This window comes from Kryptolebias marmoratus, linkage group LG4 (genome assembly GCF_001649575.2).
Source record: "Kryptolebias marmoratus isolate JLee-2015 linkage group LG4, ASM164957v2, whole genome shotgun sequence".
Lineage (NCBI taxonomy): Eukaryota > Metazoa > Chordata > Actinopteri > Cyprinodontiformes > Rivulidae > Kryptolebias > Kryptolebias marmoratus.
Genome location: NC_051433.1, coordinates 23,056,125 through 23,080,011, shown reverse-complemented (window position 1 = coordinate 23,080,011; position 23,887 = coordinate 23,056,125). Strand labels below are relative to the sequence as shown.

Here is a 23,887-nt window from a genome sequence, read left to right as displayed (position 1 = left end):
GTGCTGCCCGGACATCAGAAAGAATCGACTCAATCTGGCGGCAGGACAGTGGTCATCAATGACTTACATGCATGACTTATATCCATATAAGTCATTGGTGGTCATGGGCTTCGAGCGGCCATTCGGAGACACAGAGAAGGAAACAGCTCCAATCTGTCCAAACCTTCACAGCAATTCATGCAAACACCATTGTTTTAAATCTTAACATCAATTTCACGGAACACGGTTATTAAAGTAGGATTTTGTGGTTATTTGCTTCTGCAGATAGCAGTTGTGACACTGTGCAGCCTGGGTCACTTCTGACAGGATTTCTGCTGAAATAACAGGGAAATTCACAACAGATTTTAACATTAATGTTCGCGTGAACTGCTATGAAAATTCACTTTGGAAGCGGTTCTGTTAGGTGAGATAAGATAACCGAATTGAATCCATCCAAATTGTATTATTTATATCTTTAAACTCTGTCAGATTTACATCACACAGTTAGCTGGCTGAAATGTCCAGTTTTCAATCTTTCCCTGAATGTTTTTCCCTAAATAAAAACGTCCAGATTTTGGCCGGACTTTTCAAATCCACTTTCTTCAGCAGCTCAGCTCGAACCACTCTTCACTCTTCATGTTGGATGAGATGTTTTTGTTTTGCTGCTTTGGTTTAATACCCAAAGTGCTGCTGTCCGAGCTCACTGAGTGTTACTGTAACTTGTATGGCCGACGGTCTTGAACGCATCATTTCACTGCGCACCTGGGCTGTTACCTCACACCTGACCTCCTGTCTTTTTTATCAAAACGCAAACTTTCAGAACAACCCCTTTGCAAAGCAGGGAAAGTAAGTCCTGAAATGTAATAACACGTAAACAAAAAGACAGTTTAGTGTAATGTAGTAAGAAAAAAAGACTCCCGGGAGTACTTATCTTTAATTTTACCTGTTTTTTGTAAAGGTTTTTATCCAGAGAAGATTAAGAAATTGACTGTTTTTTGTTTTTAATTTCCCAAACCAGATAGGGGTTTTTTTCCCCTCATTTGTTTCTTCGGGCAGAATCTGCAGCGTGTTTGTCCGCCACTAGAGGGCAGTAGAGGCTTCAGCTGCCTCACCTTTCCTCCAGGTGTCCCTCTGTCCCTCTGCTGCTGGAGGACATTTTCCCTCCTGTTTCAGGTGAATGTGAAGCTACAACATTAATAGAAACATAAAAACCTGAGCAAAAGTGTAAGCAAATAATAATAATAAAAGATTAATTTAGAGATGCTGCATAAACTGAGCCACATTTTGCATAGATGAAAGGTTTTCCTTTTATTTAATTAGGAACAAAATTGAACAATCGACCTAACAGGACAGTATTTTATTCTATTTCTGCTGTACAGTTTTTCAGAGTTCAAATTTTACAACAAAACAGAGGCCAAGCGTGAACCATCAAATCTCCAGAGGCATCGTTCAGTATCAGGATGAATTGCAGGCCCGGCATATCTTGAAGGAATGCATATCACCCGCCGAATTTATTGCCAGAGCTTTAGACTCGGATCATCTTATGCGCAGAAATGACCAAAAGTCGTACGTTGTTTTTTTTGGGTCAAACCTTGAAAATGACATTATGTAATATCACAAGCTGTCTGCTCAGAGTGTGTTGTTTCTGACCCTCAGCTGCTACCGCATCAAAATTTATCTCAGTATCTGTACAACTGAGCTGGAGCCATTTTTGTGTTGTTGTTTTTTTTTAGGGTCAGCTGCGGCCATCTTGAATCAATTTGACTCAAAAAGTTTATCACTTGTATATGTAATCCAATGATTACTCTCTGCGAGTTTCATTATAATTCATCCAATGGTTCATGAGATAATAATGAGAAACACACACACACACAAGCAAAACCACAACCGTCTGCCTTTGCCTTTTAGTGGTGGACGATAACAAAGCCACTTCATCCAAACATGATGTTGGAACATGAAGAAATTGTATTGTTAGGATTATTATGTATTATCTATGTCTTTGAGAAGATATTGACACGAAAAACACTTTAGTTGTAATTTCTATCCATTCCGATCATCGCCTAATTTCAGCTGAAGAGCTGAAACCACCCAATATAAAACAAGTTGTTGTAAAGTTACAGGAATTTTCCTGCTAGAGATTAAAGATGTGTGTACAACCTGCTTAGCTTCATTCAGAGCACACTTACAGCAACAAACATATAAATTTATAGCCATGTTTATGTTTGATAAGGTTGCTCAGCCGTGGTGGTGTAGTGGCCATCCTCAATAGAGTTGATTAGATGTTCATCCAGTGATTACTTTCTGAAAGCTTCATTAAAATCTGTCCAGTTGTTCATGAGATATTTTGCTAACGCTGCAGACAAACACAAACAGGAATTGTTGCCGTTTGGTCTTTGGCGATAAAAATAAAGGTAAGCGACAGAAACAGCAAACCAATTTAAAAAGTTTAGAAACAGAAAGAAAAAAAAAAAGCTTGATTACTAGAGGGAACTGTTTCGCTCTGACATAACCGTGTCATGTTGAGCCTGTCGGTTCTGAGGTCACAGAGGAATAAAAACTTTATTAGTCAGAAACACACTCACGACACACTTCTGCTACACAAAACATCACCCACAGATCCAAGTCGTGGGCCAAGAACAGCACTGAAGAGATAACTAAAACGCTAAAAATGTAATGACGGTGGGGACAGTTTGTGTGTGTGTGTGTGTGTGTCAAAGAGAGAGAGAGCTCTCCTGGGTATAGCACTGCTGCTGCAGCTCTGCACTGAAGAGATAAGAGCACCGCCTTCACAGAAGCCTGTTTCTTGGGAATTTGAAGGCTGCCTTCAAAGTCCACTGGTGACACAGAACGTCGTCCGTCACCGAGCCCCAACTGGCTCAAACATCCTCCCAACTGTCCAACTGCACACTGTAGTGTCAGCTCTACATGCGAGGGAGGAAATCCAAGCCAGCAGTCATGTTCTGTAGGTCTGAGCCTACTGTCTGTCTGTTTGTGTGTGTGTGTGTGTGTGTGTGTGTGTGTTGCTGTATAGCAGTAAGCGGCAGGCCTGTAATTCCTGGCCTCCTGCTTTCATCTTGATAAGCACTTATCAGGGCAGCGCAGGCCGCTCACACAGCGGCAGCCGCCACGTCCCTGCCCAGCTGTCCACCCTGCCACACAGACCTCCATCTTGTTCCAGAGCAGCTCGGCGAGACGAGGGTCTCCACCAGCAGTCGGGCTCCTTTGGACTCAAACAGAAAGCCAGAAAGTCAGATTATATTTTAGATTTGGAGCTTCTTTCATCTCAAACAGAAAGCCACTTAAAGCAGCTCAAACCCAGAAAAGGGGATCATCTCATAACACATCGTCTTATCCTTTCACCCTAGGGTTGTGGGAAGCTCAGACCTACCCAGCATGCACCAGGCAATCTATGCCACCTTAAGCAAGCAAGCTCCACAAATTAGACCTTTCTGTCTCTTTTTCTTGATTTTTTTTTTTTTTTGATTCTTCTATCTTGTCCGATTGCAAAGAAAAGAAAAGAACAGAACATTACTCAACCGTGTGCTTCAAATATGAGGTTCTTATCTTCCTCTGTTGGAGCTACTCCTGAAAGAAAACTGCTCATCATGGTTTTGCTTTATGGTTTCCAATTTTACAGTTGAACGACTTTTATCCCCACCCGGTGCCCACAAAACAAAGCTGAGGTGATGTCCATCACCTATAGGAGCCCTGCTGAGCAGGAAGTTTCAGTCCATCGCTGGGTTTCATGGTTCGGTTGAGTTTAAGATCAACAACCTCTGCTAAATACAGTGGTTTATTTCTTTTGGCTCTGTGGTGAGAACTTTCCCACATGTTCTTCCACAGAGCGAAACGTAAAAGGAGCTTCAATTAGAGATTTTCTGTGCTCAGTCGTTCTGACCCCTGGCTTGATTTGCATCTAACCGTCCCGCTGAGGACGACTTCAATTTAACTGCTGTTGTTTCTTAAATGGCTAAGAAAAAAAGAAGAGCTTGGTTTGAAATTAAATAATGCCTCAGTTCTTCCTAACTGTTTTTCTCCCCTGATTTCCCTGAAAACTGTAAATGAACAAAGAGAGAGGAAAGTTGGGGACCTGCTTTGACTACCAAATGACCCGGACAGTGTCGGGTTAGTGCGCTGCCAGGCTGTGTCCAGGCCATATCTCTCCCCCACGATTGCTGCTCCTGTCCCGATTTGCATTACTGCGTTCCACTCCAAGCTTTGCTGGACCACAAAGAAATTGAGTCTTTGCATTTTACCTTTGCTTTGTTCAAATGTCTTTCACACTCCTTTCCTTGTGGGCCCGCTCTTATCAGGGGCTGTATGCACATTTCATCAACAGACAAAAAAGAAAAGTTTCCATGGCATTCACGTGAACATCTGTGCACCGTTTGAGACATGCATAAATAAAACGACCTCTTCCAGCGTTTTCGTCTATCGTCTAGCAGCTGATGACAGCCGCGGTTTGCTGCTGATAGGCTTTTATTAATATTTTTTATTTGTGGCACGTCCTCTGTGGAATTTATCGCAATTGTTATCAATACGACACCAGCAGCGCACAGGGACAGAAAGGAAGAGCAGAGGAACTAAGATTTAAAGCTCCTTCACGTCCCGCGCACAGATCCAACGCCACAGACCTCAGATAAGACGTACATTAGATGTATTTTGTCAGTAAATGACACCGATAAATGTGATTTATTTTGTTATTTTTTGGGGGGTTTGAATTCAGAGTTGTAAATATGTAACATCCTGCAAGTTTTTGTTTTTTTTTTCTCTGTGGACCAAAGAGGTGTGTCTTTCAAAAAGTTGTCTCCAACCCCTCCCACGGACTGTCTCGTAGCCCTAAACTTTGCTGGTGGTTGAAGAAGTTGCTCTTGTAGCCATCAGCCTGCGCTTCGACCGGCACTCCATCGAACTGGGCCGCCTTCCACCTGCTCCTCTAAGTGTGACCCCGAGGTGCTCAGCTGCTCCTCTCGCTCCTCTCTGACCTTCAGCTCAGGTAGGTCAGCTGTTCTCTCTGTCTCGCGCTGGTCTGATTGTCCCTCGGGAGGCATCGGTACATTATACGCCTGCAGTGGAAGTGGTCGTCGATGTTGGGCTGATGTGAGAGGCATTAGAAAGTTTCCCTGGTGAAGAGTCTGGTTGCCTCAGGCCTTTTTATTACCCGGCTGACTGTGACTTCTATGAGAGGTGAGAACTGTTTGCTGTTTCCAGCTCAGTGAGCTCTTCTTTTTAAGCCAAGCTGAACATTTCATTCCTTTTTCATGTCAAAATTTCCCCCGTCCAACATGCTCCCAAAAGTCAATAGCGTCAATCGTTTTTTAGTTTAACAAAAACAACTGATTCACAAAGAAAGAAACCAGTTTTATTTGTATTATGTTAAAAGATCTGCTGAAATATACTTTTGAAATAAACTGAAAAAAAAAAATTCTGTTCAGGTTTGAATCCAGAAATTGTTTTAATAAAATAAATAAACAAATCTGCGATAAAGTGATCTCGGAAGGCGTTAGTCCAAGTGTTATTTTAGCACGTCAGCTGTGTTTTGCAGTCTCATTTGACCAGCCTTCCACGACGTGCTGTCTGTCTCACCCTCGGTTTTAATTTCTGTCAGGTTTCTATTAATCAGATGGGGTCCGCGTGGAGCTGTATCAGTAAAGCTGGACCTATTCAGAATTATAATAGCGCTGTCTATCAGATTTTCTCATACTTTATCAGCCACTATCAGCCACCTCTCTTTCCTCTCGTCTTTCCTGTAAAGATACTGACAGAGGGCGGCCTTGGCGTTTGCAGCCGCTCACGCCAAAACTTGTGCATTTCAGAGCAGCAGCTTTAAAAAGTTGACCCTAACTTGGAGATGTTCTTGAATCAGTTAAAGGGCGTCAAAATGTTGAGAGAGTTTGACATAACTTTAAAGTTTTATAGCACTTGTGTAATATAAATATATTGTCAGTGTTGTGCTGTTTTTTAACACTGAGGGCGTCCCTTAGGGCATATTTTTAGCATACCTCTAACAGGCCCACCTATCATGCTCAGGCCACTCAGTAACCGTTCGGTCACTGGCTGCATCACTACTTTTAAAGTGCCGGTTATTTTTAGTTTTTACTTTCAGCCACAGTCAAATGAGGATCCTAGAAAAGGAAGTTTGAAAAAGCCTGCTGTGAAGAGATCTCGTCCCTGATAACTTCAAGTTAGCACTTGTTGTGTCACGAAGAGCTGAGTGATAAAACGTCTGCTCCAATCAAAGTCAGAGCCCCCGAGTTTTGTCTGGACCCACAGAGCTGAGCAGCACCGAGGGAAACGGGTGTGAAATGAAGTTTCTTTTATTGTGTTCACTTTTTCCTTCTCAGCGACCCTTCCTGGTGACATGGATGATTCATCAGAGCAGTCCCACTGGGTCTCCCCGTCCCTGCTCGGCTCGGACCCTCTGGCTGGTTTCTCCTCTGATCCCAGCCTGTTGCCTCCAGGAGAAGAAGGTGAGGCCTTCTTCTCTGGTCAAGATGCAGACTTCACCGGTCTGCCTAATTTCTTCTCCAACCCCAGCCGGGCACAGTCCGGCTACAGGCACGGCTCGGGTGAGTGCAAACACCCACAGTTACCTCCGTCCTCCGAAACACAGCTTGATCATCTAACTTTGTTCTTTTCTTCCAAAGTCCGACAGGTGTTCAGCTCGCCTGGCCTCCTCAGTAACCTCCAGCTGCTGGACGGGCTGCCCAGCCACTCCCTGAGCTCGCCCTACAGCCCGGCAGCCTCCACCTGGAGCAGCAGCCCCCTCAACAAGACCCCGCTGCACTCACACACCCCCACCTCCCTCTACACGCCCGGGGTCACCTCCTCCTTTACCACCGCCAGGGACGGGTACTCCTCGTCTCCCGGCAGAGACGGGCGGGAGAGCCCCCGGCTGCAGGAGGCCCTCAAGGCGGAGCGGCTGAGCCCGCTGGGAGGGTCGGCGGGCGGCAGCAGCAGCTTTCTGAACCTGACCCCGGCAGCCGGGGGGATGTACACCCCCTCGCCGCACACCCATCCACACATGCTGAGCCCCTACAGCTCGTACATGAGCGGGCCGCAGGAGTACAGCTCTGCTGCGCTCTACTCCAGCGCCGGAGCGTGGATCAGCCCCTCGTACTCTCCCAAGCTCCGCAACAAGATGAGGGCGTCCACTCCAGGTGAGGGTCAGCTGGGGGGTCACTTCCTGTTCAGAAAAAGACTGTCACAATCTGTTCTGACTATTTAAATCAAGAAACCAAAAGTTTACAGCAAGTTCTAGAGCAGGGGTGTCCAATCCTGGTCCTCGAGGGCCACCATCCTGCATGTTTTCCTTGTTTCCTTGCTCCAACACACCTGATTCAGTGGTTAAATTACCTCTCCATGTTCTGCAGACGCTTGTTAATCACTCATTGATTCAAATCAGGTGTGTTGGAGCAGAGAAACAAGTAAAACATGCAGGATAGTGGCCCTCGAGGACCAGGATTGGACACCCCTGTTCAAAAGTCTTAAACCTATACCTGTCCCAGCAGATGCATGCAGGCTGCTTTTGTCAACAGTTTAATAAAAAAATATTTAAGGTTACACTTAAGGAGCCCACAGTAATTATAAACATTTCACCTCTCATGAAAATTCAGATAAAATCTAAACATATGAGTCTTTTTATCTGTTTTAGAAATAAATACGCTGCACTGCAAAACAATTACGCATCCATTTTTAAAGACAAAACTTGTGCCCAGTGTGATTTTTTATGACGCAGCCTTAAACTAAACTTGTTAAAACAAATCATACAATAACAACTTTGTGTCTTTTGTGTTTTGTTTTAATATATAGAGGCCAGGGAGTGTGTAAACTGTGGAGCCACAGCTACCCCTCTGTGGCGCCGGGATGGTACGGGCCACTACCTGTGTAACGCCTGTGGACTGTACCACAAGATGAACGGTCAGAACAGGCCCCTGATCCGACCCAAGAAGAGACTGGTACGACACCCAGAGATGAACCGTACAGTGTTACACAAATGAAAGGCAGGCCTCTGTCTGCGTGGGTTCACGTGTCTGTCAACAAGCCACAGCTTATCAACTTTGGCGAACATGAACATGGCTACAACTCATTCGGCTTCATCGAGTTTTCTGCTCAGATTTGGTGTGGTGGTAGCTGAGAGCCATCCTCAACACATAACCCAAGCACCAACAGATTACACAACTTTACTTAAAACTTTAGCATGCAAGACAGCGAGCGAAATGGAATCTTAGCTTCATTAATTAAGATTTTTTTGTTGTCGTGTTTCAGATCGTCAGCAAGCGTGCAGGGACCGTATGTGCCAACTGCCACACGAGCACGACAACTCTGTGGCGACGCAACGCTAACGGGGAGCCCGTGTGTAACGCCTGCGGCCTCTACTTTAAACTGCACAATGTGAGCCACTCTTTGGGATGCATTTACAGAAACTCAGAATCTGATGTTCTGTTAGGTGTTCGAGACTAAAGTACCCCCCCCCCCCNCCCCCCCACTCTCAGGTCAACCGGCCCCTCACCATGAAGAAAGAAGGCATTCAAACGCGCAACAGAAAGGTCTCCAACAAGAACAAGAAGAGCAAGAAGGCGGCCATGTTCGAGCAGTACTCAGAGGTGACTCAGCCCCTTCCCCTGGATGACAACGGCGGGCCCTTTTCGCTCGGGCCCGGGACTCTGCTGACCTACAGCCACGCGCCCCACCTCATCCCCACGCCGTCGCCTCTGCACCCCTCCGGCAGCTTACCCTACCCCCACCACCTCAACAGCGGCATGGTGCCCACGCTGGTGTGACGCCGTCACGCCGTCGCCAACCAGCACCCGTCCTTCTTTGTCGTTCGTGTGGATTTGTACAGAATAAATATTGCGAGATTTGTTTGTTTTCACTGTTTCTTTTAACCATATTTGTCCAATAAAAGCCACTCCTCTGAGGTCGGTGCACACATAAAACACACTGATAAGCGAATTTGCTCAGCTGTAAATACAAACATAAACCTGAGTTGATGTCAGAATCTGCATGAAGACTCCCCTTTACTTATTGATGAAGTGAAACTTTACAATGTACAATGTGTAGTGGGTTTCTGTTATGTATTTGCATAATTGACGTGGCCACACTGAGGCTACAGAGGACAAAAATAAAACGTTTGACTTGTGTTGGACTGATGAGGAGCATTGTATTGTTTTAAGTGATTTGAATCCGCAGCTCAGTGACCTGACCAAAGCGAGGCCTCCTGTGTGGTGTCATTGTACTCCTCCCCACACAGATAGAGCAGTCTTTGTGCAGCCACCACTGCACTTTAACAGTGTAATTGTATGTAGCAGGTATGCAAATCATGCCTTCCGCAGAAGTGACAAACACTCAACTAAAGTGCAACACTTACACCTGCCTTATAAACCCAGACCAGTACTGCCGGTTGAGGAACAACTAGGTGTCTGTCTCGCGCACACGCATATATTGCCATGTTAGTATTTCTCGTTACTCTTCTCTAAATGCATCAAAGGGGATTTTTTTTTCTCCGTTCTCATATCATGCTTGAATGCAAAGATCAGATAATACAGAGAATGTGGTTAGCAATTACAATATGCTTCGTGACATCATATCTCTGTATGTAAGTTTCATTTCTTCACTAAAAAAAAATCTGAGTCTTAATTTAAAAAAAAAAAGGGATTTGATTTTCAAAACTTGAAACCTCCCTTCGGATCAAATTTAGTAAAAGACACAATCTGGTTTTGCATCCATTAATGGTTATGTTATTTAATCCCATATGTATACTTTCCAAATGAGATGAAATACTGCTGAATGACATATTTAGACTACATATGATACGTCCTAAAGTATTTTTTTAACACTGTTTGAACTGTTGAGCATGTGAACCACATCTTAAAGCTGAAGGGTCATGAAGGTTAATGAGTCCTTAAATTAAAAATCATAAGCAAAGTTTACAAATGGCTGCCAACCAAACGTGTCTGTTTGCCTACAGAAATAGCCAAAGTGACTGAAGATAAGTCAATAATGGTGACATTTTATCATTTCCATTTACTGAGGCTTGCATGAATCTATATGTAACCTCTATAATTTACAGTACAAATAAAATATTAATGTTTTATGCTTTTAATGCTGTCAGAAATCAATCAGTCATTATAAATTGGCCTTTTTGACGAACAAAAAAACTGCAAAAAAATCTTTATACAGAATAAGACCAATTAAATAACATAAAGGAATGTGTAATAAGTGATTGCATAAATATTCACCCCCTTCACATCAGTATTTAGTACAAACACCTTTGGCTGCAGTCAGCACTGAGTCTGTGTGGATAAGACTCAGAGTCTGAAGGTCTGTCAGGCTGGTGGGGATCAGGCATGAACAGCTCCTTTCATGTCAACAAACTCTCTGCTGGATTTCGATCTGAGCTTTAACTCAGCCACTCCAGAACATTTAGTCTTTAAATCGTTTCAGTGTCGTTCTCACTGTAAGCTTCAGGTCAGTCTCAGCCAGCTGCTAAGAAGCATCCCCATACCATGAGGGTGCCACCACCATGCTTCACAGTGGGGATGTTGAGTTTGTGGTGATGGGCAGTATTTGGTTTCTGACAAACCCAGCGCCATTTCTGATTGTCAAAAAGCTTCAATTTGGTCTCATCAGACCACAGAACTTTTTTCCATTTGACCATGGAGGTAAATTTATATTATCCATCACTGATTTATGACAGCAATAGAAGGATAAAACATCTAACATCTTTAAAGACACTGTATGTGCTGAGTATTCAACCAGGTGTAGCATAAATAAAAATAAAAAAAAGACATGGTGAAATACGTACCTGAATCTGATGTGATGGACAACATAAATCTGCTGCTTTTGGCTGAGAAGATATAAATAACACCATCTGTCTCCAAACCACTGACAGAGAACTTGTATCTATACCTTTAATGTGTTAAAATTATGAACTAATGTTACCTACAAACTATCACTTTACAAAACAACTCTTTTTAAAGTCGCCTGCGTGCACAATAGCACCTTTCTGTAATAAATGTTTTAAATACTGCGTCAGTTTACGTGTCTAGATAATAACAAGAATCTTAACTGAGTCTGAAAATCTCAATAATGAGCTGAAGACGTTAGTATTAGCCTGCTTTGATGGCTAAATGTAGTGTACAACTTCTGTATACTACACTTACCCTGTGATGAGTTTCTACAGCAGTATATAGGGCATGGAAACTTTGTTAAAAGTTTGACCAACACTAGAAAATGGCTGACTCACTATGTAGTCCACTTGTAAACAAATGAATAATTCGAACACAGCCTTGAGTTGGAATTTCAACTTTTGGGGTTGATTTTAACCATTTGAAACTCAAAAATTCAGATTTCTGAACTTTGTTTACATTCAGTGTGAACCCTTATTTCACAATTGCATATCAATATATCAGCATACTTTGCAAGGAGTACCTTGAAAAGTGTAATTTTTAAATACAAGAAAGTAACATAAAAATGAACACAAGTGTTCGTTTAAAATGTTCATTTAAACACTAAGCATAAATTATACTAATCTTGTAAAGACGTACTGAGTACTCCTGTATTTTGAATATGTTGGCTCACTGTGATTGTAAAGAGGAAATCCACTCATTAAAGCAGAGAAACCTGCCTCGTGTTGATCGCACTTGTCTCGGAAGATTAGATTAGACGAATCGAGACATTATTTCTGACTGAAAATTAGCAGTGAAGGACAAAGAAAGAAAAAAACAAAACAAAAACCACTTTCATTCGGCACATTAAGATTCAGTTTACTACAAATGCGTTACGTTCAACAGCTCATGCTGGGTGTCATGCAGTAACCACAGCTCAGAGGCATGTAATTTTTTTTTTTTTATGCTGAGCAGCAGGGCTGGGGTTGCTCACTAAGAACTGCAAGATGACTGATAAGTTATCACGGAGGCCCCAGACCCCGAAGCATCCACCTGCTGCTGGCACCGCCACTCTCATCCTCCCTGTCAGTTAGTCAGCGAGGCCCTCGCTGTGTGCTTTAGGACACACACACACATATGCACACACCAGAGTCATCTGAGGGCTGGCGAAGACATAATGCAAGTCTCAATATCAAACTGTCCCGTTTGGGTCATTGAATCCTGTCACGTTTCATAACCTGCGGGCACAAAGAGAGTTCTATATACAAATTATCACTGTGTGAAGCTGATCTGTCCATGCTTGACTGCAGGCATCAAGAAGAAATAATACTTTCATTTATGCGTTTGGTTTCGTGTTGCTGAGCACAGATGTGAACATCTGGGTGCGCAGCCCACGCTGCGCTCAGTGAAATGGTGATGAAGCAAAACCTGGCCAGAAAGTCAGCTTGTAAACAGCTTCGCACGGGTTTCTCTTTCCCAACGCAGCCTTATTTGCTTTATCAGCAGTCACAGCTCACAGTCACCCCGAGTCCCCGCGGACCCCGATAGAGGGTAAAGTGAGATGAAAGGCTTTCTGTTTGCATCTATTCACATCGATTTAATGTTTTTCCCCCCTAAACCCTAAACCACACTAAAAAGTCCTAATTTTGCATGGAAGGCAGGGGGGTTGCTGAGTGCTGAATGAGTTTGTTAAAACTGACTGAAGAAGCCGAAGCTGACTTGTTAAAGGCACAAGGCTCAACACTAGTAAAAACCCAAAAGTAGCAAAACGTTAGCTAAAAGTTACAAACAGCAAAGGGCTTTCTATAAATGAAAGTAGCAAAAAGTAGCTAAAACTAACAAAAGATAGCTATAAGCTAAATGTAGCATAAGAAGACAAAAAATAAATATAAATTCTATAAATTTGCTATATTTCAAAGAGAGCAGTGTTTTTTTAAGGTATTGAATATACTGTCTGTTAATGTATTTTTAAGCGAAAATATCTCTAAAGAAAATTAAATACTTTGAAAAGTATACATGTTACAAAAACTAAGTCATAGTAACCATCTCCTGAAAGAGCTGAGCATTTTATATATGAAAAGCTAAAATGGCACAATGTATGCAGAAGTAGTTAGATTGCAAAAAAAAAAAAGTATTAAAAAATGACTGAATGTTGAATCAATATTCAAACCCTAATAAGTAAATAAGCACAAGATGGGTGGGGGGAAAAAAGTACAGAACGGCGTATAATAGGAAGAAAAAGAAGTACAATGAATTGTCAAGTTGTTCCATAATTTATATTCTTTCCTCAACTGTCTGTATCTGCTGTTTATCTGCAGCAGCTGTCAGCTCTGCTCTGGGGAAATGGCAGCAAATGACAGGGATAGATTAGCAACCACAGGCCAGCTCCAGTTCAGACACAGGGCCGTCCGTTGGTGCCCTTCTCTCTGCTGCTCCTCCACTTTGTCTCTTTTTCTCAGAACGACTGTAAGATGTGCCACATCTTAGTCTGAGCTGTGCCAACAGGAGCAAGAAGGGAATTCATTCCTGCTTTAAAAAGTCTAAATCAAAGCAGCAGCGAGTCAGTGTTGACCACGAGTCTATCTTCGCTCTGTTCATGTCAACGAAAGAATGGAAAATCAGGTCAAAATTACATAAAAACACAACTACAACTGCTTTTTTTAAATAAAAAGAAAGAAAAAGTGCTTATTATGAGTGCAGCTTGGTGTACAGTACAGCGAGGCCACTCCTTTTCTGGTGCACAGGCTCCCCCTGGTGGTGAAAGGACAGCACCGCAGCTGTAACTGACTGAACAGGATGTTGAACCTTAAACTCTGCAGGGAGGAGATATCACACACTGGTCTACTGCTACTCTCATCTACACGGCTGATGCACACGACATGCCACACTGAGAATTAAACTAAAACAGGACGATAAATCTGAAGATATCCTCTGTTTTGATTCTAGTTACTCACTTAATGGTGCCCCCCTCCCCCCCCCCTGAAAAGAACTCCCGTTTACGTCTCTTTATTCAGTTAATGTAATTTGGAGCTATTAAAATAGTCATTTTTTACTGCATGCTTAGTTGTATTTTTTGAAAAAGACAGCTCTAAAAGAAGAAAAGACTGGAAGCTTGACCTGTTCGTAATAACATTTTGAAATATGGAAAAGCTGTGAGTAGAAAAACTACGTTTACCCAAAGTTCACCTCACCATGTTTGGTGAGCATATCAGCACAAACATTTTATACCAGCTCTCAGCACGGTGGTGGAGGGGTGATGGTTTGGGCTTGTTTTGCATGTCCTTCAAAGTAAAGTCATAGAGCTGAAAGCAGGTGGACTGTCTTTTCCCCATGACTGTGACTTTGTGTGTTTGTCACATATTAATCTATATAACAAAATAAAAATTTTTGTTTTAAAAAAACATGCACAAGAAAAACATAAATATATTTATTTTTGAAGCATGCCTAAAACTCCAGTACAGCCAACGAAAGGAGTTGAGCATTACACAGTAAAAAACTTAAAATATAACTTAAATTTTCTGTCAGCTGTTTGTGAGACGTAAAGGTTGGTCCTGGGATAGTGCACAAAAGACAAAAAAAAGAAGAAGAAGAAGCAAACTCACTAAACCAGCTGAATATGTTCCACTTTCTTATAGCTTATATCAGGTTAATCTAAAGCACTTCAAGTCTGAACAAGTAAAATACACTGCCGTATGGTAAAAAAAAAAAAAAAGAAAAAGTAACAGGAAATGTAAGGTGAAAAACATAATGGCTCATTGAGCTACATAATTTGGTTATGCCAACGATTTGCTCCAATGCAGCCTGGCCACATTCTGTCAGTGCACAAGCAGATGGGCTTTTGTATATTAAATGTAAACATTAACTATCTAGTTTTAATTGAGTAGGCGAAGCATTACACGTGGCGTGCCGTGACGTGGGGGGGGCGGGGTGACATGCAGATCCTTTAACGCTTCTTAGCCACGAGCACGCCGAGAAGCAGCCCAGCCAGCAGCGCCGCTCCAGCTAGCAGCCATTTCTTCAGGGACTCCTGAAACCTCCTCGCTTCTGCAGCGGCATCTCGCCCGTACATCTCAGCGAAGCTGTCCTGGAGACCAAAGAGACGGGGGGGGGGTGTCAATTTAAACCGCAGACAGCGACTAAATCTGCAGCTAAAGTCAAGGTTTATTTTTATAGTTCTGGCAAAAATCACTGTTTGGATACAGGTGTTGTGTATAAGACGCTAGGTGCCATTTACAGAATTAGCCATGAAATTCAGGTGACTATGTTTATACAATTTTTTTGTTTTTATCTTTTTTTGTTTTGTCACTGAAAGTTGTCGTATAAACATTCCCTCTGGATCGACACATCCCATCACACGTTAAGAGCAGCTGTAACGCCGTGTTCACGCCACCCCCCGGCAGACTCACCCATCCTCCCTGGCTGTCGATCCACGGACCGATCTGCTCATCCAGGTAAACGGTCATCCAGTCTGCAATGCGGGAGACCAGCTCACTCATGTCCCTCTCGACGCACTGAACGCACAGCACGCCGCCGAAGGCAAACAGGCCCACCACGCGGCCCCAGTTCACCCCGTCCTTGAACAGCTCGTCCAGCACGCTCTTGAAGCTGTGGTAGACCGTGTCGGGGCTGATGTCGAGCTGCAGGGACAGGTGGCTGAAACTTTGCGTGTAGAGACGCTCAAACTCATCCGCAGAGTCCTTCAGAGCTGATTTTACGGCCTCTATGTCGCTGCGGCGGGGCCAGATCTTCTTCCCCGACTGGCCGTCCCTACTGTTGACCAGCAAGCCGTTACTGGGAGCCGAGCTGGCCTTCTCGGTCCTTTCACCGGCAACCTCCGGCATCAGCAGAGACTTCGAACAGTTCCTCTGAGACAACTTATAGCTTATGTAGAACTGCACCAGATCTCTGTTGCTGTGTGACATTATTTACACACTGAACCTTCAACACACAGCCGACCTAATCAGACCTCATGTTTGATGCCATCCTCCGGAGTCTGTCACGTGGGATAATCTTCTTACGCCACAGTCTGCAACACCAACCTGTTGGCCCAAAAACAGGGACGTTATGAAGGCGTGTTTTTCTTTAAGCAAACATTAAGGAACATACAGGGCTGTATTACATCTGTCACAGGACTCTAAGGAAAACTTGCTTGAAACAATCTTGTGTGCATTTTATCAGTCAGTTTATAAATCTGGGTTAAGAGTAATTTCAGCATGGAGTTTTATGCAGATTTAACTTGTGTTCAGTTCACTGTTTACAGATTTCCCAGCTGGACCAAAAAGCTGACTGGAGACTAATCGATCACATGAACTGTAGCAGACTTTGAAAAAAACCCACAAAACATAAATTAGCATTAGCCGCTGCTCACCATTAGGAGGTCCAGTGTAACAATTAGTTATTATGAGGTGTTTCGTACCTGATATCTGCGTCTAGGCGCCAACTTTCCATCGCTGACAGCTACAAGTTGCGTAGTTTCACACTAACGGGGTTAGCCTCACATGCTAACTAGCTGCTAAACTGTCCACAAGAAAACGCAACAAAAAGTACAAACTACATGCCAGATTTTTGATATCATATGATTTCTCCGTGACTGCTATACTTACAGCTGCTACAAAGTTTTAAGTCCAGGTAAGTACGCACCTATGGGGATAACAGGAGATTTAGATGGGAGTGAAAACACAATATAAACATTTTTGCAGCTGTACACTCTATGGCCCGCTTCGTGATGCACGCTGGCTGCCGGCCAATAGTGTTACCGATTCAGTCACAGGTCCCGCCCCTCCCACTTCTGCACCAATCAGCACTGGGAGACACCGGAAATCCAGAGGCCACACATTACAGCTAAGTCATTAAACGTATACTACTGCATATGGACTCACACGTTTACTAATACAAACAAGCTTTCTCCAATTCGACTTAAATATTCAGCCTTTAAAATGGATTGTTTTGATTAATTGAACTGAATATTGAAGCTGAGACTGGTTATCATAACGTTTGGCTTTATAACATCTTATATTCACACTTTATATCAACATTTATTGAAGATGATATTGTTACATTTTTCATAGTGTAAACTATATCAAGTATAGCCTGCTGTGGAAATGTGGTTATTTCAGTTATGAGTAACCTATGCCAACTTAAAATTTCTCTGTGAATTAGTATGTGTGAACTGCATCTAATTAACAAATGTTACTTTCTGCCAACCAAAAGATTTAATTAGAAACCGAACCTTCCACAGCTTTGACTTTCCCCTTCAGATAAAGCAGTAATCAAAAAAAAACTTCTCAAAATAACCTTTTGTTGAATATCTAACTTTAAAACTTTTGTAACACCTGGCATAAATGACATTTTATATAAATATTGGTACAGATTTAATCCCAACAGCTTTTTATGAAGTGTTTTATTCAAATATGTAGATAAACCTTTAACATACTTTACACAACCTAAATCTGAAAAACAAACAAACAAAGAAAAGGCTAGTCACATGGGGGAAGGAAAACAAAACATGGAAGTAGGTTAACTGACCTAACCATTTCAAATAAAGTGAGACCTCGGCAGCGACAAACAAATGCAAAGAAACTGATAAAACATCAATGTATACAACAGAAAAACAAGGCCTAGACATATGCATTGCCACTTATAAAATGCACTATAATGTAACCGTTTTTCAGTCTCACCAACAGTATTTGGAAGTGCAGCATTGAGAACTGATAAGTTTTGGTGACCCTTGGTATTCCACGACACACTGTGCGAGTTGCAACCACCCGTGGACCAGTATCATTTCAGTCTTACATTGTTTCCTTTAAAACAAACCAAGTAGCAGGCAGGGAACTAACATGATGTCACGCAGACATTTTCTTCCCCACCCTGCACTAAGCTCCTCTACGTTGAAGGACCTTCAGTGTCCACATGTTCAGTCTCTGCTGTCAGGTTTGCTTGGTCTTCGGACTCCACATTCTCAGGTGGTGCCTCCGTTTCAAAGGTCATGCAGGCATTTTCCTCCCCATCACGTGAAACGCTCTCCTCTGCTAAATGATCATCCCCATCCTGATATTGAGTCTCTTCTGTCAGGTCTTCGGACTCCATGTTCTCAGGTGGTGTCTCGGTTTCAAACATCATGCAGACATCTTCTTTCTCATCTTGCCAAACGTTCTCCGCTAAGGGATCATCCGTGTCCTCATGTTGGGTCTCTGTAAGGTTTTCCTGGTCTTCGAACTCCATGTTTTCAGGTGGTGTCTCCATTTCAAAGGTCATGCAGATGTTGTCGCCCCCATCTTGCAAAGAGCTCTTATCTGTTAAAGGTTCATCCCCATCCTGATGTTCTGTCTCTTCTGTTAGGTGTTCTTGTTCTTTGGCCTCCACGTTCTCAGCTGGCATCTCCGTTTCAAAAGCCATGGGGACATTGTCGACCCCAGCTTGCAAAATGTTCTCTAAGGTATCATCTGTGTCCTCATGTTGATTCTCTTCCGTCAGGTTTTCTTGGTCTTCGGGCTCCACGTTCTCAGGTGGCGTCTCTGTTTCAAAAGTCATGCAGACATTTTCGTTTCCATCTTGCAAAACGTTCTGTGCTAAGGGATCATCTGTGTTCTCATGCTGAGTCTCTTCTGTCAGGTTTTCTTGGTCTTCGGAGTCCATGTCCTCAGGTGGCATCTCTGTTTCAAAAGCCATGAAGACATTATCACCCTCATCTTGCAAAGAGCTCTTTTCTGTTGAATAATCATCCATGTCCTTCAGTTTTGTCTCTTGTATCAGGTCTTCTTGCTGGTTGGACTCCACATTCTCAGAGGGTGGAGTCTCTGTCTCAAAGGTAATGCAGACATTTTCTCTCTCATCTTGCAAAGAGCTCTTCTCTGTATAAGGATCATCCCCATCCTCATATTTATCCTCTTCTGTCAGGTTTTCTTGGTCTCTGGACTCCTCTTCCTCGGGTGGCATCTCTGTTTCAAAAGTCATGCAGATATCATCTTTAACATCTTGCAAAACAGTGTCCTCAGTTGAAGGATCATCCACATCCTCAGGTTTTGTCTCTTCTGTCAGGTTTTCTTGGTCCTTGGACTTCACGTTTTCAGCAGGTGGTGTCTTTGTTTCAAAACTTATGCAGACGTCGTCGCCCCCATCTTGCGAAGAGCTCTTTTCTGCTGACGGTTCATCAGCATCTGCGTGTGTTGTCATGTCTTTTTGGTCTTTGAAATCTTGATCTTTGGACTCCTCGTTCTCAGGTGGTGTCCCTGATTCAAAAATCATGCAGATGTTTTCTTTCCCATCTTGTAAAGAGCTCTTCTCTGCTGAAGAATCATCGGTGTCCTCCTGTTTTGATGCCATTGTCAGGTTTTCTTGGCCTTTGTTCTCAGCCGGTGGTTTCTCTGTTTCCTCTTCAGAGTCTGAGTCAATGGAAATGGTCTCTGTGCATGTGCTGAGTTGTAAGGCGTGGTTTGGTAACTTGCACTGCTTCTGTTTTGTGTGAGAAGTAATCGTCTTGCTGGCTGCGGACCTTGCAGTTGAGATGCCAACTAACCTTTCATCATCAAAAATCATGTGATGTTTCACCGTCTTTACAGCATGCATGTCAAAGCCTAGCTTCACTGAAGCCTTCTTCATCTTACAGCTTCTCAAACATATGTTCCGCTTTGATGCAAAGTGGCTAGCAACCTCCGACCTCCACATATTCAAATTTGCAGACAACTTTAGCTCTTCATCAGGCGTTGGGTATGGTCGCAGGTTGAAGTAAGTTGTCAGGAATTCTTTTTTAGCCAAATAGGTTTTGTTCCCATAGCCTTTGGTATCCAGCGCAAGGCCATTATTTCCACCATATACATCACATCCTTTGCTCGTCTTCATCCTTTTGGGACTTGGTGAGCCAAGTGTTGGCAGACGCCTCTTCGGGACGCCAACCCCAGATGAGTTGAGAGCCATGGCAGACTTGAAGCCTTGGCTGACATGGTTCCTACCAACAGCTCTGCACTGCACAAGATGCAGCGTGATTGTGGATGCTACCATATTACTAGTGTACACACCTAAACAATGGATGCACTTGTATGTCATTTTTTTTTCAACAGGATGCATGGTTTGGAGGACTTGATGTCGCTCCCTCAGGTGGAGGGCTAAGGCATCTGTGATGGGACCTTTGATGACAGTGAAACAAAGCGGGCATACGGTTTTTCTAACCTCAGTGTTGTGGAATATTGAAGCCAAACCATGTGGTTCATTGTACTTGCCCATTTTAGCGGGAGGTACTCTGCCAAGAGGAGGGAGATTTTTCAGGCCAGGTACAGACTGATCCTGACCATTGACCGAATCCTTCATGTTAAATGTTAGAATAGCAAGCTGAATGTTCCTGGGCGTACCTTGTTTAATGGTTAGATCAAAGGTCAGAGGTGACGCATCAGTGGGCCCAACAAACTCACCTGGGTGGCTCTGGGCTTCGTGCCCCATAAGTTTCTCAACACTGTGGAAAATGGAGTGGCACTGTGGACAGGTTAAGCCGTGAATTAGCATGTGGTTAAGGAGCGTGTTGCTGGGCAGATAGCGGTTGCAAACCAAACACTTGCTGGTGAAGTTGTGGATTTTCACGATGTACTTGGCAAGTGCCCAAACTTTTTTTGCCTTGTGGGCGCTCTCAAAATGAGCACTGTAGAGGTTTTCAGGAAAAAGTTCATTGCAGACGGTGCATATCTTCCACTTCTGTGTTTGGGCTGTGTTCACACCAGTTTGATTATTTTCAGCAACAGCATTGCTGACAGGAGACGTGGCGTGCATCTGATCGGTTTGGATGACGGACTGACTTTTAGCAGGAGCCGCCACCGGCTTTAAATAGCCAATTACAGGTTGTGCAATGGGATCAGACCTACGAGTACTGCCTTTGCTAACGAGCCGAGTTTTCTGATTCATTACAGGAAAAGGCTGAGATATTGGAACCGAGATGTTAGCATGCGCGATCATGCTTGTTACTTGTGCACTGATGCGCTCGTGGTACTCCAGAACGTGCTGCACTAAAACTTCGTAGCTCCGCGTGGAAAACTGACATTGTTTACAGAAGATGTTGTTACCATTGATTGAACAAGCACCGTTTCTGACAGAAGATTTCGAAACCATACCAAAATATGGTGAGACAACATGCCGGAAATGTTCCCTGTAAATGTGTCTTTTAACAACGTTGTAGAGAGAGTCCCGGAATGTGCACTTTTTGCAAAAGTACATGGCTTTCTCCACCTTCTGCACAGCATTTGTGAGGTTTGTTTTTGTTCCCAGCACAGTTCCTCGTGAGTTCAAGTAATTCTGCTGTTTCGAACTGGGTATGTGGAATATTTTGACATGCATCTCGAGGGTTCTCTTGTTTGCGATGAAGGAACAGTAAGGACAGTTGAGAAGAATTTGATCATCCAAAAGCCTTCGGTGGACATTGCGAAAGTGATTCCTGTAGCCTGAGTAGTATTTCGAAGAAAATGAGCACTCTGCACAGCAAAATGGCTTTGATCTGTATTCCTAAAAAAAGGAAAGAAACAGCAAATTTTAGAAAACTTGGGAACTGACTTGAAGTGTTAAATCAAAATATTAAAGCTGAAATAAGATTTACCTGTGTTTTTGAAAATGGTGGATTCCACGTGCAGATGTCAACACATTCAGTCTCCTTTACTAATTGTTCATCTGGAGAAAACTCTTTAAACTCCTGTGGAACAGTAGACAAGATGGCCGCCAATAAATATGAGTAAATACACTGTAATTGGTGTCCACAATGGTTATTTATCAGTTAAGGAAGCCAACAGACTTTATTTGCCATCATCTTAACATTTTAGAAAAAAAAAACAAACAAAACAAAAACATGTATGACTCATTTAAGGATGTCCTAGTGATAAAAATAAACACCAAAATTTTTATAATAATGTTTTGGTTTTCAGTTTGATTTGCAAACTTTAACAGTGTATAAAATATTTCATATTTTCTGATTCAAAGAGCTGTTGTTGTCTCTGAACAGCTTAGCTCACACTTAAAAAGAGAACAAACTACAAATTTATTTATTGGGAGGGTGAGGAAAAAAAAACCCACTAACACTGTTTAAGTGGGTTAAAGTATTTAAATGAAGCTGTGTTGATGTGATGTTGTGACATTATTTTGATCTAAACCATAAACACGGGTTAAAAATTCTAGACTCCACATGGGAACGCAGAAGCTGAAGTTTTGCTGTCCAAATGTTTTGATGAGTGCGCAGAAACTTCCTGCGGCAGAATGACACTAATAACACGAGAAGGTCTGACTGTCTGTGAACTTGGTTTTTAGCGGGGAATTAGTAAACAAAGCAGCTTTTACAGATGCACTGTGTGCGACACCTTCCATGATTTCAGGACCAGAATGGGCTGAATGCACCTCAGGTTTTCACTAAAACGTGTTTAAAAGTCAGCAACTGGGTTGGTCAGCCTGTTCTCCATTTTGTTTACACAACTTTCGGACCTACAGCGTAGGTATTCTTCAAATCTGCCAGAGAATTCACATTTTTCATCAGATTAAAGACACGTTGCTGTTTCCCCACATCGACTGGGTTTCAAAGATTTTAAGACAAATCGCAAAACATCCAGCTGGCGTCCTATAAAACTGTGAACATTAAGAATAAAAGACTTAGGACATTAAGAACCTAAAAGGTTGTGGTTTTGTCTATTAAGACTTTAGGCTGCAACTTTTAGTACTTTGTTTTAAACAAACGGTGGTACTTATTTTGCTTTTTGTGCCACGCCAAGTTTTAGCGGCTGACTAGATGTGCGTTAATTCACAGGCTATAACTGTAAAAGTTTCTTTACCAGCAAAGATTAACTTAGTAGCTTTTTTTTTCCATTATTTACTTTTAACAGATTGTGTTGGGCAAAAAATGCAAAAATCCATATACATATTTTATATCATCGTTACAAAAAATGACCAGAATCCCTTTAACCGAGGAGAGCTGATCTTCTCTAATCTGTGAAATTATTGTGCACTTCAGAGGCAACAGTGCCACCCAGAGTCACAGTATCTGATGCTCACATCATCTAGTGTTAAAATGCAGAACCAGAACCAGAACATTGGTCCACTCACCTCGGCTACCTCCTTGCAGAACTCGAGTCCGATGTCTTCGAGCGATTTTTTCACCTGCTTCCTGGCTCTCCTTATTCTTGCGAGGTTATTCACTGGGAGCTGGTACATTTCTCCTAATAAGAAAATAAATAAATAAAAGCAAGAGCACAAATTCGTCGACGGAAGGTCCGTTTCAATCACTGCAGTAACTAAGACACTGGCTCCACGTCAGGCGGAACAACAACGTCCTTCACTTGCAGTTTTAGCTACTTCTCCAGAGCTACGCCGGCGCCAGAAGTGTCCTGTGCAGTTTGTGTGTGTGCATCGACTCGGTGCTATTTCTGACAGAGTGTTTGTCCGAACACTGCGACCTGAAGTACAACACTTCGCCTCGAAATGCGCCTCTCGTTGGTTACCAGTAATCGCGTTAGCTTCGTGGGCTAACGCTAGCGGCACTGCCCGCTCTCAGGCGGCGGCATGGTCAGCACCAAAAGCTAGGGTCACTGTTTTGTTTCCCCCCCTCCCTGAACTCGGCTGAGGCGTTCCACTTACCTCAGGGTACGTCTAGAAAACGGACTTTATGCAGTTTGTTTCACCGACATAAATGCCCAACGAAGAGGTTAACTGCGGTCAGGACGGGGAAAGCGGAGGCGTTCACGCTCCTTGGCGCCGGGGAGTTGATGCTCTGCAGCTCCACAGCTAGCTGGCTAAAAGGCTAGCTGGCTAAAAAAAGCTAGTTGGTTAGTTGTTACCATGTAGTAGCTGCTAGCTGGAGGAGGAAAACCGCAGGATGGAAAGCCCTCCGTCTTACGAACACATTACACCTCAGTACAAACAACTGCCTGGACTACCTTTTGTCCCCTGTGTCCCTTGAACTCGCTCCAGCGGTGAGACAGCTACGGTATCTACTTCTAAGGATCAACACGCAATACAAAATGGCGACCACAAAAAGACGGAAGTAGGGGTGTGCAGATTTGAGA

General features: G+C 43.1%; 3 protein-coding genes across 4 annotated transcripts; 1 reads left to right on the top strand and 2 right to left on the bottom strand.

The window, feature by feature from the left end:
• The first annotated feature begins 4,753 nt into the window (after nt 1–4,753).
• On the top strand, nt 4,754–9,134 carry gata1a (GATA binding protein 1a). 2 transcript variants are annotated; one of them, XM_017430526.3, is made up of 6 exons: nt 4,754–5,166; nt 6,324–6,548; nt 6,627–7,139; nt 7,792–7,937; nt 8,248–8,373; nt 8,475–9,134. In XM_017430526.3, exons 1-6 carry the CDS (start codon nt 5,160–5,162, stop codon nt 8,760–8,762), a joined length of 1,305 nt encoding a protein of 434 aa, XP_017286015.1. In that variant the 5' UTR covers nt 4,754–5,159; the 3' UTR covers nt 8,763–9,134. The 2 variants fall into 2 exon arrangements, with proteins under 2 accessions (XP_017286015.1, XP_017286016.1); XM_017430527.3 differs by having other exon boundaries at nt 4,758–4,975.
• Nucleotides 9,135–14,279: 5,145 nt separating this feature from the next.
• Nucleotides 14,280–16,622, bottom strand: LOC108244384 (bcl-2-like protein 1). The gene is made up of 3 exons (XM_017430535.3): nt 16,285–16,622; nt 15,275–15,907; nt 14,280–14,952 (listed from the first exon to the last, which is right to left on the bottom strand). Exons 2-3 carry the CDS (start codon nt 15,788–15,790, stop codon nt 14,812–14,814), a joined length of 657 nt encoding a protein of 218 aa, XP_017286024.1. The 5' UTR covers nt 15,791–15,907; nt 16,285–16,622; the 3' UTR covers nt 14,280–14,811.
• A 628-nt stretch (nt 16,623–17,250) lies between these two features.
• On the bottom strand, nt 17,251–23,809 carry adnpa (activity-dependent neuroprotector homeobox a). Its single transcript, XM_017430594.3, has 4 exons — nt 23,460–23,809; nt 22,929–23,041; nt 21,442–21,534; nt 17,251–21,350 (listed from the first exon to the last, which is right to left on the bottom strand). The coding sequence occupies exons 2-4, from the start codon at nt 23,034–23,036 to the stop codon at nt 17,751–17,753; spliced, it is 3,801 nt and encodes a 1,266-aa protein (XP_017286083.1). The 5' UTR covers nt 23,037–23,041; nt 23,460–23,809; the 3' UTR covers nt 17,251–17,750.
• Nucleotides 23,810–23,887: the final 78 nt, after the last annotated feature.